This window comes from Periplaneta americana, chromosome 9, assembly GCF_040183065.1.
Source record: "Periplaneta americana isolate PAMFEO1 chromosome 9, P.americana_PAMFEO1_priV1, whole genome shotgun sequence".
NCBI lineage: Eukaryota > Metazoa > Arthropoda > Insecta > Blattodea > Blattidae > Periplaneta > Periplaneta americana.
Window position 1 is genome coordinate 57,128,553 of NC_091125.1, and position 19,906 is coordinate 57,148,458.

The 19,906-nt window shown below is 34.9% G+C and overlaps 1 protein-coding gene across 1 annotated transcript in view; it reads right to left on the reverse strand.

The window, feature by feature from the left end:
- Positions 1–586: 586 nt before the first annotated feature.
- Positions 587–19,906, reverse strand: part of LOC138705949 (facilitated trehalose transporter Tret1-like) — a 55,036-nt gene continuing 35,716 nt past the window's right edge. The window contains exons 4-6 of the mRNA XM_069834759.1: positions 17,690–17,892; positions 12,977–13,187; positions 587–3,403 (exon numbers count right to left, since the gene is read on the reverse strand). Of these exons, the coding sequence (XP_069690860.1) occupies positions 2,514–3,403; positions 12,977–13,187; positions 17,690–17,892 (1,304 nt within the window). The 3' untranslated portion in view covers positions 587–2,513. The remainder of the gene's footprint in view (positions 3,404–12,976; positions 13,188–17,689; positions 17,893–19,906) is intronic.

A 19,906-nucleotide genomic window follows, 5' to 3' on the forward strand; every position in this document is an offset into this window, starting at 1 on the left:
TGTTACTAGTTTCAACTGATGATAGTCCACCAGCTGCAACTAGTCAACAAGGTAACCTAATTAATTAACACGTGAAAGCATATTATATGCTTTATATTCTGAAGAGTAATATTGTTAATACTTATATTTCTAATTAAATAATTAAAAACTATCTAAATAAAATAGCAGTAATTTTAAAATAATATGAATAATAAATGCTTAAAATTTACCAGATTGTATTAAGAATGAATTACAATGGCACTATTTTAGTACAAATTCTAGTGCTAACAACTCTCAATTGTAATTTTGAATTTTTGTAATTAAAATAGTTTTTCTCTTCTTCAAACTTATAATGTCTATTACGCAAGTAAAATAATTTTCAAAGGAAACGTGTATATTACATGAGTAAACTAAAATCTCATCAAGAAATTATAAGAAATAGTAAGAGAACAATGACTAAAAATTCTTTCATAGGTGCAGCAGTATGCAATCCTTTACAATGTGCTTTTCTTTACATTATATTATGTGGGCATATCACAGTAGTAGGTTACATTGACTGGAAGAATTAAAGTAGAATATTTTAAAAATGAAAATATAATTCGAAAACAATGAGTGCAATACTTTATTATTAATATTATAACGTAGGATTCCACACAGTGTTGTAATTACATAAGGAAAAGAAAACAATTTATGTACAGAACATTATCCTTATGAAATCAACTATTATACATATACATAAATGATGTGATATTTTGACACTTTAGGAAGCACAGAACAGTACAAAACATGATCAGATATAAAAAAGTGATGAAGTCATAACATAAACTGTACACCATGGCATATCCAAAATAAAACAAAATGTAAGTTAAGACATAGCACCACCCTGTTTGTCCACGTAAAATAAGCAATTCGGATTTAATTCTCCCAATGGTACAAGTCTGATCAAAGTATTAGAGGAATAACAGCTGCGAATACTTTGAAAGGACAAAATGCAAAATAAATATCACAGGCACCGAAACTTAAGTTCAAATTATAGCAATTATGAGCTCGTAAATTGCATTTCAGACATATTCCTAGTTTTAAATGTAAATGTGAATGCGCAACAAATATGTATCAGGATAAAAAATAAATGTTGTAAGCTTGAAAATTTAAAATAATATTACAGTAGCTTCTGGAACTATTCTATTTCAGAAACATTGCATTTGGAAGATAAAATGTTAAATTACTGTGTTACATACTTCAAAATTATTTCCGAGACTTCTTAATAAAGTCTTTAAGAAGCGAGCAGACAATTGTTAAATATGTCAACTTAACTGTCAACCATGAAAGCAATGTTTTTATTTTTGAGAAAGAGACATTTTACTGGCTGTGGAGTAATAGTGCTGTAATGAATGTCAATGTAAACCAATGTTACTGACTATGTAGACATCTCAGCGAAAGAAATTATTTCAAAATATGATCTATTCTCACTTAATGTTGTGAAATTTTTAAAAGAAAATTTCTCATTCTATGTATTACACAAAGGCCCTACAATGAATATATCAAATGTTTTTTCATAGCTTCCATTGTCACTTTTATAGTAAAAACTGTTACTGTTAATCCTAAGTCATAACTAGATATTTAAACATTTAAATAAAGAACTTTATAGTTATAAAAATGTATTACGAGGAAATGAATAAGAAATCGTAATCTTAATTAATCCGGGAAAAAAAGAATTCACTAAGAGTCAGACTTAAGGGTTGTCAGGAGAAATAATACTGGTTATAAATAAGTGGATCTAAAGGTGAGATAATACTAGAATGTATAGAATAACAGGCCAGAATTTACGCTACCAGTATGAAAATATGGGCCTAATATGAATTTTCGAATGTAAGCCTATTCTTCAATTAAAATTAAATGCATTATCTCTTGAAAACACTACCAATATTAACCATTCAATTAGTGAATCAATCAAACATTTAATTCTAAAGAAGAATATAAAGTCAAGACGTTTTATTATAATTTCGTGAGAAGTCAAGGCACTAATCTTAAGAAAATATTTGATATTTGACATTACTGTACTTGTAACACCATTATTGATGACCAATCACTCCAGTCAGTATTGTTGCTGTAAAATTCGTTTGCCAGTCAGACAGTTTTAAAGTTAAAAAAATTTATGCAATACCGGTACGTTAAAAACAATCATTGTGATAAAGTAGGGAGACAAAATTAAAAATCGGTTCTCTATGAATAGACTTCTCACATCATAGAATGGGAAGGTTCTATGATTGTACAGTAGAGAGCGACATATTTTAATAGATAAAATGAAATCGTAATTCACACTGAACAGATATAGCTTGGAGAAGATTCTACCATTACATTTCATACCTCCAATATTTTAATCAGACCTTATATTTTCCATCACACTGCATATTACGATTATCTATGATTTAAAACTGCTTCATTAATAAGAAGACATAGTCCACAATAAGAAAAGGGATGGTTTCTCCTCATTTCTTCAGGTACAGTCCTGGGTTATACTTCCGAGTTCTACATCAAAGATGAGACTCAGCATCAGGAACCATAGCTGGGTTCACTGCAGACCACTTTTCAGACGCACTGTTCGACACTTGATTCTCCTTCATCAGATTACGAGTCCCAGCGAAGTGTTCCTCTATTTCATGCAAGGTTCTACCTTCTGTTTCTGGTAGGAAGAAGTAAAATAAGATTGTCCCTAAAAGACTGACTCCTCCATAAAACCAAAATGTCCCTGGTAGTGTCATACTATTCACCATAAGAAAATAAACTTTATTTGCCGCGAAGCCGAAGATATATCCTATGGATCCCGAAGCTCCACTAGCAACACCCCTGACCTCTGACGGATAAACTTCACCAATTAGTATCCAAGGCAATAAACGGATACCAACATGAGACAGAAATGCTGAACCAATCAATAGCGTCATGGGCACCCAGGCCTCTGAGGAGATCTTAAGATATGCATATGTGGCAACGGCTAGATAACACAGACCATTGCCAGCAGTTGAGAATATGGTGAGGGGCCGCTTTCCTGTCCAGTGCACAAGCAACACACATACCAATGTTCCTGCCAACTCAACTAATCCCAGGTACAGCGTTGCAACATACTTATCAATTGGAGCACCCAGTTTGTCGAATATGGTGACAGCATATGTCTGTAAAGTTGTCATTCCTGCAAAGTGTCCAAAAAAGAAGCCAGCCGACACGAGGAGGTAAGGTTTAATGAAGGTTTTCTTTGTATAGTTGCGCCACGAAGAACATGAAGGGGTTGATGCCACAGAAGGGCCCTTGCCTTTGCCACGTGTAAGGGAAGCAACCAGCTGCGACAGTTCCTGCTGGACTTCATTAGGTTTCACCCAGCCTCTCAACCAGCAGAGCGACTTTTCAGCGTCAGCCACTCTCCCTCGACCTTCCGGAAGTAAAAAAAAAATTTCAGCTTACTCAAATTAATCACTATGAACATATTGGAACTTTCAAGTTATCACATATTAGGGGCGTACGTAAAAGAGGGGTTTACCGGACGTGAACCCCCCTTTGAACTTAAAATATATATATATATATATATTACTACAATATATTTCATTGTTTCCATGGTTTTTCCTGTTATATAAAGTAAAGTGTCTTACCTATTATATACAAGTAACTGTTAACTATATATATATATATATATATATATATATATATATATATATATATATATATATATATATATTGTGCAAGTATAATAATGACACAAGCAATTTTTTTTATACAAAACTGAACATAAGTTAAAATTTGTTAAAAATTGGATAGCTGTGAAAAAATTACATTTCAAAGATTTTATAAGATATTCATGAATATGTTCTATTTGAACATAGTATAATATAAAAAAATATACTGTAACATAGTAATAACAATAATAATAATAATAATAATAATAATAATAATAATAATACACAAAATTTAAAATACCAATAATGTAAATTGTAAACAATTTTAATAATGACCCCCCTCTTGACAAAATTCTACGTACGGTATGTCCCTGTCACATAGCGTGGAAGAAATACACCATCGTAATCTTCACCATTTTCATTCAGTGGCATGGTAAGGTAATGCTCCATAATTATTGCTTCTCTGGGTTAACAGCTAAATTAAATTAGGCCTATAGGTTTTAAAAATGTGTACTTAATTTACTAGTAATTTTCATGCCAGTATTATCTCCCAGATAGCTCAGGATTAGAAGGCGGACTTACCATTTCACAAGACCAGGTCCTATCCGTGGTGCTAATTCGAGTGATACTTGTGATGGAGAAGAACAATAGATGATAGTTTTCTCGGGTTTCTTCCACTCCTCTCGACATAAATTTCATTCCACCAATAGACATTATTTTCTCTCACTCTACTCATTATTTTCATATCATTTCATGTCATCAAAAAATGTGGTTTCAGAATAAGGCATGTGAGCTTTGGTGATACAAAATAGAAATGACCAGCGAAATTACTGATTCTCTTCAAGAAGCAACCTTCACAAATTCGAGAGGAAAACGCAAATAGCCCACACTAACTGGCATCTGGGAGTGATACCAAGCTATACGAAAGACATCTTCTAGCAAAACTTGCTGAGAATGAAGGAAAGATTACAGTGCCAAGTGGTATCCCACTGGTATTCAGGGATGGTTTGTGATATACATATTATACAAGATAGTGTTCTGCCAAATGGCAGATCTTTCACTGCAAAACCAGCATTATCTACTCTTTCCTATTTTCTGCCTTTTTCTTAGTCTCCGCATATGATCCATATATCTTCTTCTGCCCCGAACTCTTCTTCCGTTCACCATTCCTTCCAGTGCATGCTTCAGTAGGTGGTTTGTTTTCAGCAATGACCCAACCAATTTCGTATTCTCTTCCTGATCAATTTCAACATCATTCTTTCTTCATCCACTCTTTCCAACACAGCTCACTTTTTTATTCTGTCTGTCCATTTCTCAAGCTCCATTCTTCTCCATACCCACATTTCAAATACTTTTAGTCACTTCTCTTCACTTCGTTGTACTGTCCATGTTTCTGCTTCATACAATGCCACACTCAACATAAAGTACTTCGCTAGTCTGTCTGGTGATAACCAGAGATTTGTTTGAGTCATCTTTGCTGTATCTCGAGAACTGAAAAGCCATGTGTACGGTTACATAGACTTCTCTTGGGATTGTAGACAATGGAATCTATTTAAATTGCACGCATGTACACGCATCCATGCACGCACACACGCACACACATCGAAGGACCAGTTCAAAAGGGAAACAACTCAAAATTTAAAGTTTTGGGATGATTGCACTTTAAAGTTTCATGTTACTGTGAAAAACCCAATTAACATCATCTAATTGAAAGTTATATAATATTATGACACATCAATACATCATTAACAGAATTTCGAGTAATTTCAATGATCCTTGGATTTTTCACAGCAACATGCAACTTTAAAAAGCAGTTTTCTCAAAACTTTAAATTTTGAATTATTTCTCTTTTTATCTTGCCCATCAACATAATATATCATATTAGTTCCTTTATTTTGTTCTATGACACCAAAATTGCATTTAGTTGTTAATCACTTTCCGTAATAGCTAAATTTCATAGTTTACACCTCATAAAAGGCCATTTACAAGATCATATTGTAAGTTACCCCAGGGAGAGGTACCGGTAGAATTAGGTATAAGATTGCTCTTTAAACAGCTAAGTACTAAATTTACATCGTGGGAATTCTCCTCATCTTTGTTTTTAAGAAAATATGTTTTAAATTTTTCTTCCTATCCAAAACCAGGGTGCGAATTAACAGGGAGGATGGGGGAAGGGGATTTCCCCCTATTCGAAAGTTATCCCTCTCTGATAAATTCATATTAACATCCCTGCCAGGGATAACTTCTGTCCACCTTACAAAATATAATCGTTTTAATATGAATATACTTTATAAAGTAGTACAAAGTACCGGTAAGCAAACAATAATATTAATGTATTATCATCACCGGCAAGATGACAACAATCAATAACTTAGGAATTACACATCTCATTTTAAGCTGCTCACGGATATAATTATTATTATGCTCAAGATGCAAGACATGCAACTCAGTGCGACAAAGTGTTGAGCCGTAACGAATAAGGGTAATAATAATGTTACATATGATATACTCTATCTAGGATTCTATCCCCTCCTCATCAGAAATCTTAATTCGCACCCTGTTTAGGACAGTATCATCTCTGCCACTATAACTACCGGTACTGTAAGTAAAGATATTACAGTAATGGTAACAGTGTAAGAATCTTACAAAAATGAAAGTATGTATAACCTACAATCCAGACATTTCCAAATGTAAAACGAAGTTATTTCAGTGTCGTTTGGTAGAAACACATGTAGACTAAAAACCAGGATTTTAATCGACTACAACGACCATGACAATTCATCAACACTAAGATACAACAGCCGACGAGTAACTTTGTAACAAAGAAGTGTATACCAGAGTTCAAGACATGCCGCGATGTGTTTGAATATGGACTCTTCATCTTACTGTACTTCTTCCAAACACAAAACTTAACAAGTTTAACTGACTCAAACAATTTTATAGTAGGTATTGATATGGTGAATTTGTTAAATGAACAACTTTCCTGTGTTTATTAAAACAATGGTGATATACCTTAGTTCAGTGGTATTCAATGTATGGTACGCGTACCCCCGGGTACTCAGGGTTGTCTGAAGAGGTACCCATACGCACCCCACTGACTAAGTATGTAGAAATGCTAACATTCCTATTTTATTATGTTTGTTGATAATTATTTCAGTTTACATATTTCCATTGTTTTCATTATTTCTGATATATTACAATGCAGTTTAGGGGTACGAAGGTAAAAAAAAAAAAAATATTTTAGAGGTATGCTAGCAAAAAAGATTGAATACCTCTGTCTTAGTTAATGACTAGTTTTGGCTTGAAATCTGAATATTACGTATATCAAACCGAAACTAGTTATTAAGATCTTCTTCTTCTTCTTCTTCTTCTTCTTCTTCTTCTTCTTCTTCTTCTGCCACTACCACTACCACTACTACTTCCAATATTGGCTTGCCGCTTGTTCCTCTTCTGTAATCTGCCTCTACTGTCTCTTTCCACCTTTTCTTTGGTCGTCCTATGCTTTTCTTTCCAATCGGAAATTTGTCCCTGGCTATTTTTACTATTCTGTTACTTGTCATTCGGCTTATACTGTATGGTCATTCCATTCTTTTCTTCTGTTTTTTATTCAATTGGATATTTCATCTACCTATTTTAAAATACTTTCTTATTTTTTCACGTCTAATTTCATCCTTTAAAGTTGTGTTTGCTATTATACTATCCTCAAAACTTTCATTTCACATGTTTCCAACAGACATCTAGTGTCACTTGTTTCTGGCCCAGTTATTAACTAAGGTAAAATAACATAAAAGTTTCAATTAACACAGAAAAGTTGTTTATATAACAAATTCACCAAACCATTAGTGATAAAAGTGTTAAAATTGTGTAATCAAAATGTATGAACTTACTAGGCTTATTGTATTCTTTGTTTATACATAACAGTGAAAAAAATTGCTTTCTATTCTTAACCATCTTAGCAGCGATTCTTCTTCCTTTAAATTCTATTATTTTTGTCTTTTTACTTCTGTCCTCCAAATTGAACTAATAATTCTATTAAAGATTCGTTTCTCATGAAATATGATGCAAGCCGTTTCATAATATATCTACGGCTGCAATATCTTCACAACATAAATAAAATTTCTGAATTATGATTTAAGTCATTTTTTGTGCAAGTAAATTTCTACAAGTGGGTGTGCAAAATACAAAAGAATAAGTTACTAGCATTTGATGTTTTATTTGTGTAGAAAATTTTTGCAATAATAGTACGATTTTTAATTTCCATTTAACAAAAAACTCAAATTTATGACATATCCCTTTTCCCAAGCACCATTGATTTATCCTGTAAAATTACATTATGATATCTTCACTAGTTCCTGAGATAATGGGTCACTAAATAAAACAAATTTAACATTAGTACATTGACGGTAGTTAATTTTTTTTATATTAGTCTTGTAAGCCCAGAATAAAATTTTAAATCTGATGTGATCGTGTTAATGATATTTAAAAAAAAACAATAAGATCTGAAAGAAATTAATATATAATGATATACATAATTATAAAAATAGTAATAATTTTATAATAATTTTAATTAATTATTAAAAACAAGCTTCAGAGAATACAATAAACTTATTAGTGCATTCCAGGACCTTATTCAAACTTGTTTTAGAAATGGTTAGAGGGGAGATAGAATAATGACATTATATATCAAATTAAACTAAACAGAAAAGAATGTAGAATTTTACAGCATAAAAAACGAAAAAAAAAAAAATGTTCAAGAATTTTTACCTACCGGGTCCCCTTAATGAACATTTCATTGTCTGAGCTGTGAACAGGACCAATAACAAGGCAAACAGTAAAGCTCAAACTGTCTTCTAATAACTTACAGTTACCATTCTAAGTATAAGACTTATGGTCAGTGGCGGCTCGTGGGTATTGAATTAAGGGGCTGCATACAAAAATAAACCAAGCAACTTACCTTATTTAAAGATTAGTTCCATGCGCCTTGTCTTGTAGGTTGCAAACTTTTGAATCATCATCTCATTAAAATCCGATATGTCGTTTAACATAGTATTTACAATGGAAAACATAGCTAATGCGGTCAATCTCTCTCCTCTCATCGTATTTCTAAGATAGGATTTTACTCTCTTCATGCACGAAAAAAAAACGTTCTGGTTCGAAAGTGAAAATTCCATTCCAACTAAATAATTATATTAATCTCTCACAACAAAAATTATTTTGCATGCCTAGCTATTTATCCCATCCCTTCAAGTAGAGTTCATATTGAGATAATTTCTCCCATGCCTACACTTCTTTCTTGGCTACTGGAAGTTCAGGACTTCGTAACAACTATCAAGTCTATGTTTTAAGTTGATTTCGATGTGAAACGTGTAGGACGAAAATGGGTACCTGTATGTGTCCTTTTGTGAATAGTTGTTAACAGAGTAGCGGTACCCCTTGAATTGACTTGCTGGAACAGTAAGAACTTTAAACGAAGTGAATTAAAAATACAATTGAAGTAAATTAAATTTTGTCAGTCAAAATTAAAACAAATTAAATTAAATTATATACATTTGTTTTGATAAATTTCTATCCTTCAGTGTTAAAAAAAAGTTTACAAAGAGAATACACACTTCAGAAATTTATTGTTACTGCTATAACTTTTGAACTTGTCAAAAGAAATTCCACTTACAGGATAAAAATAAAAAAAACAGCGAAATAAAGGATTTACATCCCAACTTTGAAATTAATAGAAACTAGAAATAAGGAAGTTTAAAATCAATACTAAATCAAACACACAGAAGTTACGATAAATCCTCTCTTCAATATTGAAGTGAATTATTTAATAATATTGAAATAATATATGAATGAGCTGGTCAGTCTCTTATAAATAACTATTCAATTAAAATGTAATATAAAAATAATTATCTGTACCTCTTTTTTATGAGAATGCATTAATGCTCTCTAGTAACAGGTCAGCTCAAAGACGGAAACTCAAATGAGTTTTATGCAATAACTATGTAATTTACAACAAAAGTTCTGTATCTCTTTGAACTGTGAGATATTTTTCATGCTTGAATGCTTGATAAAGTATAAATCAGTCATCCCGTTAATGGAATAGAATATATCATAAGGAAGGTAAACACAACTATAGGCCTACAGTAAAAAAAACTGCTTTTGAAGGAAACACCAAACATGTTGAACCAGAATGGCAATCGGTAGGCCTAATATATTGAGGTGGCTCAAGATTTTATGACGATTGTAGTGAAGAAGCATGAAAATAGAGTGAACACTTCAAATTTTAAAGATATCATGGTTCCGACGATAGACTGCATGCCTAAAGCACCAATCAAAGAACTTGATTGTTTGTCATGATTGGTAAAGAACGATAAACAACTCCAAATCTGCAGAAAATTGCAAATCAGTCCATGATCTTGTAAGAAACAAGGCGGGTAAAAGTCCTAGAAGAGTTTATATATCAGAAAGAGAAATATTTCTGATGACGACCATGTCAGAAGAGATATGAAGTGTAATAATTATTATTCTTATCTAATAGAGATCGTCATTCCATCCACCTCTATCCCAATACTTTTATTCTCTTACAGAGATCGATTTTTACCTTCCATCCCAACCACTTGTCTAGACCTCACATCTGAATACCTAACTTTACCTGAGGTCATTCAGATAGAAAGTCGTCTACCATTCGGATTCTAAAACAATTACAGGACTTCTGATCTTAGCTACTGGGGAATCAGGTAAGTGGCACATTAATCTATCTGGTTCTTTTTTCAGTCTCTTTAAATCCTATACGGCAGTGGCGGTTCCTTGGGGGAGGGAAGGGAGGAACGTCCTCCTCACATTTTCTTCTTTTGAAATTAAATACCAAATAAAATATGTGCCTTGAAATTCGAGGAAGATTCAATAATTTTTAAGTTCACAGCTATAAGAAAAACTCGGTTGATCGAGTTTTAAACAACGCGCGCTCATATGCTGTAGAAAACTGTGAGAAAGATGCAAGATTGTCTGTGTACAGGAAAGGTGCTCCATTCCTCCTCTACTGCAGTTAACACACATAGACAACAGCACCCTAGTGACCAGAGAAAGAAGCAGAGTTTTAAAGCAAGTAAATGAACGGAGAGGGAGGAGATCCTCCTCTGAATCAGTCATGGGCGGAAAATAGAAACAGACTGGTCATGCAGCAAGCTCGCTACTGCTGCCACCTAACGATGTTGCATTCAACCGGACTATAACACATCTAGGAGGAGACACAACAAAAACAGTTTTAACGCAACGCTATGAAAGACACCATGTAAACTTTTTTTTAATTATAAATCAAAAATATTATTCATAGCACTTTATATAGGCTACTATTCATGGTTTGAAACTTTCGTGGATATTTGAAAGTTAAAGTCGGGTTTATGTAAAACAAAGAGGGAGTAGTTTTACGTAGTTGGACCCTGAAATTCATTTCTATTCATTGTTTACTAGACAGGGCAACAGCCAAATTGTCAGTTTTGTACAAATATATTTGAAACTGAAAGTAGGTACTCCAAACTACATCATTTTTAACATAAAAAATTAATCGGCCACCGGCAGCTTTGAACAATAATGATAGTATGACTTTACAAGAACTGACATTCTTCAAAAGTATGTGATACTGAACTTGTAAAATGTACATGTGGCAACACAGACCACGTGGGTGGGTGCAGTGTTCTCGCTTTCCTTAGATTACTTCCCATTCCCATTTCCATTTCCGTAAAACGGTCAGTTACGAGTTAGTAGCTAGTCTCTTCCAACACGTATGATGCTGTAGTGTGCTCGAAAAATGCTACGAGGTTGTGAATTTCCTTGTATTTGTTAATTTGTGCAATTATTCAACAATGAATGGAAGTGAAATCATAATATATTTTGGACAATTTAGGAAACTGAGTTTACAAGAACAGATTATTGCTATACAGATGGGAAGACCAACCCCAACACTACCTGTTCTTACATGTATGCATGTAGGCTAATTTGTAGCATGTTTCATTCAAGAAGATGTCATTTAGTGCTGTTAATTTCTTTCCTCCTCTTAAGAAATATGCAGGAGCGCCACTGCTATACGGTATTTAGCATCTCACAATCCGTTCTCCCCAGTCATTTTACAAGGTTAATTCGGGACATTTTATTTGTATTTGCATTTTGATTGTTAATTTAGTTTCATGTTTGGTTCCTGATTACATATATATCAGATTCGCCATTCCCATGTTATGAAATGGCAACATAAAATGAGAACAACTGTCAGAGCCTCCACCATCGAAAATAAATTTTTGGTAACGACTGCTAGATGGAAGTACATTCTCCATGCAATTCCATAAGAATTATAACGTGACTTCTTTTGCAGTTGCTAGATGGCATCATAGTGAAATTGATGAAAGTGGTTGCCTTGAAAGGCCATTAGGCTAATCAATTTGTTATATGTGATCAGGGGTTTGGTAAAGTCACTTGTCTTGCATTTTACTGCAGTATTCGACACTTACATAGTATTATATTGCATTGAGTTAATCTAATTTTTGTTATATGATATGTCATACCAGTGGTCGTCAGCACTTGCTGAAATGCGGAGCAACATGATTTGCCCCGTTGTGCAGCAGGAAGAGGTAGAGAGCATACAAATGCACGCTGGTGCTGCGGATAAGAGATGCTAGCCCGAGAGTGTACTGAGTTGACTGTGTTATACATACATATACATTAAATTTGCAATGTTAGTCCTACTTATGTAATTCATTGGAAGTAACAAACGTTATTACCATGCTATGAGATAGAGTCATCCTAATGTAGTGGAATATTTTCCTCATTACAGTCTTTCACCTGCCCAAGGGCAAGTCTTTCACTGCAAACCCAACATTCTCCAATCGCCCCTATTTTCCACCTTCCTCTTAGTCTCTGTACACAATCCATATGTTTTAATGTTGTCTATCATCTAATTTCTTTCTCCCGTTCACCATTCTTTCCAGTACATCCTTCAGTAGGTAGCCGATTACCTTTTCTTTTCCTGATCAGTTCCAACATTATTTTTTCTTCGCCCACTCTTTACAGCACAGCTTCATTCCTTATTCTATCTGATCATTTCACATGTTCCATTCTATTCTATGGATATATCCACATTTCAAATGATTCCATGTTTCTGTCCCGTACAATGTCACTCCACACAAAGTACTTCACTAGTCTCTTCCTTAGTTATTTTTCTGCTGAAAGCATTGGCATGTTATAAAATACCTAACAACCTGAAATACGTGTTATGAAAAACATAATTTTTCTCTTATCACCAATGAATTACTTAATTTCTCCTTTATTATAGTTAATAATATCTTTACCAATGAGCCAGTAGGGGCTCTCTGGTACAAAGCAGAGAGCCAGCATTGCCACTAGAGGGAATGTCACATTGACGGCTGCGACAGTTCTCCAAGACATCATGGTGCCCATCAGAAACTGAATGAAGATTCCGAGAATCACACACATGGAAGAGGTGGCAGACAGCATACCCCGAAGATGAGGCTGCGTTATCTCAGCTACGTAAGTGAGAACCTGAAACACAATGTAACAGTCAACTGAATTACCTTGCATTGAATAAACATATCAATATTCTACAGGAAATTATTATATTAAAGCAAGACGAAAGGTGTTTTCTATATTATGTAGGGACAGTAAGCTATTAATTCTAAATGCAGTTAGATGGTAGAAAAAATGAATAGAAACTCTACACAAAGAATAAATTTGATAATGCTCCTATACGGATGTTAAACATAGAAGGTGACTAAATGCATAAGTTAACAACGAAGTACAAGTCTTCATCAATCAATGTCTGCATCACAACCTAAATATTCATTTGGTGGTCAAACGTGATCTCAAGTGAAGATCTTTGGAAAGAGACAAATCAACAACAGTGTGCAGATTAAAGAGTGAAAGTGGCTCTGGATCGGACACACTAGTGAAGCCAGATGGAACTGCTGAGAGGCCGGTGTTGGATTGGTACCCTCAAGGTGCCAGGAAATGTGGTCGACTCAAAAGACCTGAGTGAAAGAAAGAGTGAAAGAGTTTCACCAAAGCCCTATGCTGCAGATGGGGCAACATTATTTTTGTTATTACTGTTGTCATTATTATTACAGTAGGGACTTGATAATCCGAACAGATTGGGGAAAGGGATCATGCGTATTATGAATTGCTCGGATTACCAGGGTTTTTTGAACGAAATAAGAACGCTTATAACGAAAAAAATAAACACTTTTTTAACATGCCAAAACGTTTCTCAATACATACTGTACTTCCTTTCTACATAATTTTTTTAGTACTGTTATTCAGATTTTTATTTATTTTTTTATTGGGTTATTTTACGACGCTGTATCAACATCTAGGTTATTTAGCGTCTGAATGAAATGAAGGTGATAATGCCGGTGAAATGAGTCCGAGGTCCAGCACCGAAAGTTACCCAGCATTTGCTCATATTGGGTTGAGGGAAAACCCCGGAAAAAACCTCAACCAGGTAACTTGCCCCGACCGGAATTCGAACCCGGGTCACCTGGTTTCGCGGCCAGACTCGCTGACCGTTACTCCACAGGTGTGTACTTCAGCTTTTTATCAAATGCACAATCTCGCATATGCCGCAGCAACATAATTTGACCACTCTTTGCTGTTTTCTTCAGCCCACTGAAGAGCTATGTTCAAAGCTTTCACTGGTTCCGAAGCAGACACTTTCGTAGTGAGGTTCATGACATCATTGTCTTCTTCCTCCTTGACCTCCTCGTTGTTGACAGCTTGTACGATTTTCTCATCATTCGAAATTTCTTGGTGATGTATTGCAACGTCACAGCCCTCAGATGCTCACTTTAAGCCTCATCTTCAGTGATGATCTTATTGTCTTGTGCCAACTTGAGCAAAAGTGGGGTGAGACTTTCCTCGTTATCCTGGACACTGGGGACGTCGTTATATGACATCAACTCTGGAGAAAGATTTTTCCACGACTTTCGTATCATATGTGATGAAACAGATGACCAACACTTCGCTGAACTGTTTGCATGTTCGGACAAGTATACAATAAATGAGGGGACGGGAAGAGGGAGTCTCTCGAGTCCGTTCGAACTACGGTACTGCATCCTTCAGCTTACCAAGTGTTCGGATGATCGAGTCCCTACCGTATTATTATTATTATTATTATTATTATTATTATTATTATTATTATTATTATGAAAGATGTTATTTGGCGAGATGAGGTCGAGGATTTACATTTGCCTTACAGTTAAGGAAAACACTGGAGGAAATCCAACCAGGTAATCAACTCAAATAGGAATCAAACTCAAGACCGGGCATATCTCCGTATCAGCAAGACCTCTAACGAGGAATTCCAAATTGTAGAATTTGATACGCCTCACAAATGCTCTTGCTTTGTCTTTTGACTTACGTCTTTTGACATTGCTTTGCAAATACATTAATTATTTTATTTTAGAAATTGTGTTAAAATTGTATATTTAATGTGTAAAATTATCAATTGTATATAAGCTAGTTTTAATTATTATGTATATGTACTATTCTGTGAACTATTAATAATAAACCCAAATTACTGTTTAGCTTTTGCAATTGATGTCAATGTGATAATTCTAGAATGACCTGCGAGATTGTTAAAGTTGTGATGATGGCGGCAACTCAGATTGGTCTTATTATTAGTTTATAGTGAGGAAAGTGAAGTATATGATGAATACCAAAGAAGAGAATAACCAAATGTTAACACTGGAAATAGAAGGACAGAAATTCAGAGTTGAATATTTTAATTAATTATCTCAGATCTTTTATAATTAACCAAAAGCGGATTGAAGCAAAGGAAACTAAAGATAGGACCAGTGACGTAAGTAACAGTCTGTATATCGTAAAAAATTATACATATTGCAAGTTTTAAAAATCCAGTTGTATAAAAGTACACTCAGGCCCATATGGTAATTACCTGAGGAGCAAAGACATGGACTCTGAAAAATCAAACTCAAAAAACGCTTAGGAAAGAGATTGGGAAAGAATGATTTTAAGGAGAAAATATGGACCTAAATATGATAATGGTCAATCTTATATTAGAAAAAATATCAATATAATTAATGCATGTAATCACTTGATATAGTTTCACTAATTAAAACTAGAAGGATTAACTGGGCTGGACATGTCAGAATAAACAAAGAAATGATGGCGAAAAAGATCTTTGGAGGAAGGTAAAAAAAGAGGAAGAATGCCCACATTGCGATGCACTAGGCATCAATCACGGGGGAAGTCAAGGCTAAATTTAAGGGACCGTAGAGCTGGCTGTAAGGGGAGAGAGAGAGAGAGAGAGAGAGAGAGAGAGAGAGAGAGAGAGAGAGAGAGAGAGAGAGAGAGAGAGAGAGAGGAAACTATCTTGCAGCCAGTTAATTGAAGTATTATCTAAATCTAAGCGACAGAACTGTGACAAGAGGGCTTATACAGTATATAACCTCTTGAACTGTGGTCAGTGCAACACGTATGGCGGCATGGAGATGTTTATGAAGCAGAATTCAGTAACAGTAACACAGTCTAAATCAGAACACAATTTCAAATGCGCAAGCATCTTTGCACAATACAAAGTGGAGATTTATCAGTTCTACACAAGACACTGAGTTCCACATATCTGTATCATCACATCACAATATCAGAGAATCGCAACGACTAAATTAACGCGAAGCTTGAAGAACGTCTTTGAAATGCTCTTGGGATTCAAGCGGGCACTCGTGCCCAGCAGGATTAATTGCCAGGGCACTCACCGTTTTTATGATGCGATTTTGAGAAATTTGGGATAAAAAATCCTAGACCAGCAGTCATGAGTAAATTTATCGTGGTTATCCGCACTTCCCATAACTTTCTTTTATTCGCCAAATATAAAATTACTCGAGTATTGTACTAAAGGTAAATGCAATTTAATTAAGGAGTAGGCCTACAGTGAGAATTCTCAAACTATAGATTCCTTCCTGGAACCAAAAAAATTATCTTGTAGAAAAGTGTTTCTTCTTGAGAAAATCAAATAAAAATTAATATACCGTATATTATATGCTGGCCAACCGCTTTGGAATAGAGGTTAGCGTGTCTGATTGTGAAACTAGCGACCCCAGGAGCGAATCCTGGTTGGGGCAAGTTATTCGATTGAGGTTTTTTCCGGAGTTTTCCCAATCTTTAAGAGGAAATGCTGGATAATTTTCGGCGCCGGACCCTGGTTTCATTTCGCCGCCATTATCACCTTCATCTCCATCCATCCCGCTTACTTCCACACTCATGTCATCCTATCATACGGAGCTAACAGAATTCGATCTAATAGGTGCCCCAACATCATACCAGGATTCATCATAATCGCCAAAATGCAGGCAGAGACGCAAATGGTTACATGTCAATATGCAATGCGTTAGTGTATATTTTTTATGTTATTCTATTAATAATGTAAAATTAATTATCTCATTTTAATTGTACAAAATTTCTAAAACATTTTCGTTTGTTTATTTTTACTCGATGCTTTAAGTAGGCCTAGTACAATTAATTTTTGTCGGTTTTTTTTTTCACTATTCTGAAATAAATTTTATACATAACTACATAGCTTTTGAATATCAGTGTCTATTTTAATTAATCTCAGAGATTGTCTTGAGAAATTTTAATATGTCCATAACTAAAGAAAAAAAATAAAATCCATTTTCTACATTTAAAAATCGAAGATTATTCTTTGCTTCTTTCACCCTTTGAATTAAGATTTCAAGCTGCATTTTTACAACACAAATTATCAATTATTGTAATTCTGACACTACAGTTGCACACTTTGGAAATTATTAGGAGTAGATTTGAGGTACTCATTAATGAATAATTGTGAAATTCTGCAGAGAAATTTTAAACCTTCCTTTAGCAAGATGTGTCCCCTATTGAGATGCGTGAAATGTTCCCTGCAATCAGTAAAGGGTGTTTAATTCTCTCCTCAACGCTAGGAGGGAAGAAGGTAACTGTAGTTCTTGAAGTATGCCTACCATATGCTGGACACTGTGTAACATTGATCAACTTACCGGCGCCTCCAAGAGCCCTCCCCCCGTCCCCGTGAGCACGAGACTGGCGTACAACATGCCCACGTTGCTAGAATAGTGGAACATGATCCAGGCCACGATGAACGGGATGTTCACCAGCATCATGGACTTCTTGCGCCCCAGCGGCTGTGTGATGGCCCCTGACACCAAGCAGCCCAGCGGTACACAGATCAGGTTGATGCTGCCTGGACATACAACAGACATGTTGAAACATCATACTTCTGCATAATATGACTTACACAGTTCTCTACTTAATGACGTCTTTATTTCACGTAGGCTATTCAAAGTCGGACATCATGATGAAGGAACAATAAATTATGATAACGACGATTATGCCAAGTATGATATCGATTATGATTACTTTGTAGACGACGATAATGAAAGTCTGATGATAACGCAGTAACAATAGCTACTCAGATTGCACCAGATCTCAAGTATCTCATGTTCAAACTCGTCCTAGGAAACTGTATTTGCTTTTTGTGAAAACATAGGACTACGGTAAATCTTTAAGATAATAAATATAAACAAACGAACAGATTGTGCTAAACTGTAAAGGCAGAAAAAGAAATTATCTCGTGCCTCCATGTTAATTACAGGATCAATGCCCTCATTAAAACCAGATACGCAGCTGTTGAAGTAGCCTTGTGAATTGGCTGCTTATTTATTATCCCTGTTTAAATTTACTTTTAATATGCAGAGAAACAACTTTTAAGTTGATGACTGTATCTGTATTATGTTAAGCATGGGTATAGCAACCCGAATTATGAATGAATGAATTAATTAGGTAATTAACTAATGAGGGAGAAAGTAGGAATTATCAATAAAAGGTACGCACTGATAATCGCATCTTTGAAAAGCTCTTGGGATTCAGCTTAAATTTTATTTGAACTTCTAGTCTAAAGGCCACTTAAGGGACTTAAGTAATTACAGGGAGAAAGTCGAAAGGACTGTCAACTAGCAGAACGATAAGTGGCCGGGCAATTATTCCTGCTGGGCACGAGTACTCGCTACAGCATAGACAGCTATTACCGCTGCATCCCACAGCATCCACCTCCCAGTCGTCGAACTGAGCGAGAAAAGCAGCACCACTAAAGACAAGTCCCCGACCCTGCTGGTGTTTTAAGAAGCTCGGACAATGCCAAAGTTCCAGGATATCGAAATGGAAATCCTAGTTTCCTGAGCAAATGTACCAAATAACGCCTTTTTCGCCGCTCCTTACAATATCTGCTAAAGATGAACTCTCAACTTTTATGGCGAATTATTATCTAAGCTAATCCCACCTTCAGCAGTATAAATATTCATCTAGAAATACATTTGTACAGTAACAAATGAATAGCTAAGCGGAAAAACGTTGCAAACGACATTTTGTTTTCTAAATTGCAATGTTTTAATATAAACATGTTTCATGTATTCTGTTTCATACTTACTTACTTACTGGCTTTTAAGGAATCCGGAGGTTCATTGCCGCCCTCACATAAGCCCGCCATTGGTCCCTATCCTAAGCAAGATTAATCCATTCTCTATCATCATATCTCACCTCCCTCAAATCCATTTTAATATTATCTTCCCATCTACGTCTCGGCCTCCCTAAAGGTCTTTTTCCCTCCGGCCTCCCAATTAACACTCTATATGCATTTCTGGATTTGCCCATATGTGCTACATGCCCAGTCCATCTCAAACGTCTGGATTTAATGTTCCTAATTATGTCAGATGAAGAATACAATGCGTGCAGTTCTGTGTTGTGTAACTTTCTCCATTCTCCTGCAACTTCATCCCTCTTAGCCCCAAATATTTTCCTAAGCACCTTATTCTCAAACACCCTTAACCTATGTTCCTCTCTCAAAGTGAGAGTCCAAGTTTCACAACCATAAAGAACAACCGGTAATATAACTGTTTTATAAATTCTAACTTTCAGATTTTTTGACAGGAGACTGGATGAGTTTCATACTGTATTGAACTCTGTTGGTTGAAAATTGAAGTACAACCTTCAATATAGGCTGTTGAAACTAGGAGGTTGTGGGAAAACGTTACACCTCTACGCAGTAAGTATTTCTTTTTCAGTTCCTGTAAAATTTTAATTTGGCTCTCGCAACGTTTTTCCTCTTAACTATTCATATATACATGAGATCTTCAATATGAGTGTTGTTTTGAAAGTAAGATACCGTATGTGTATATATATATATATATATATATATATAT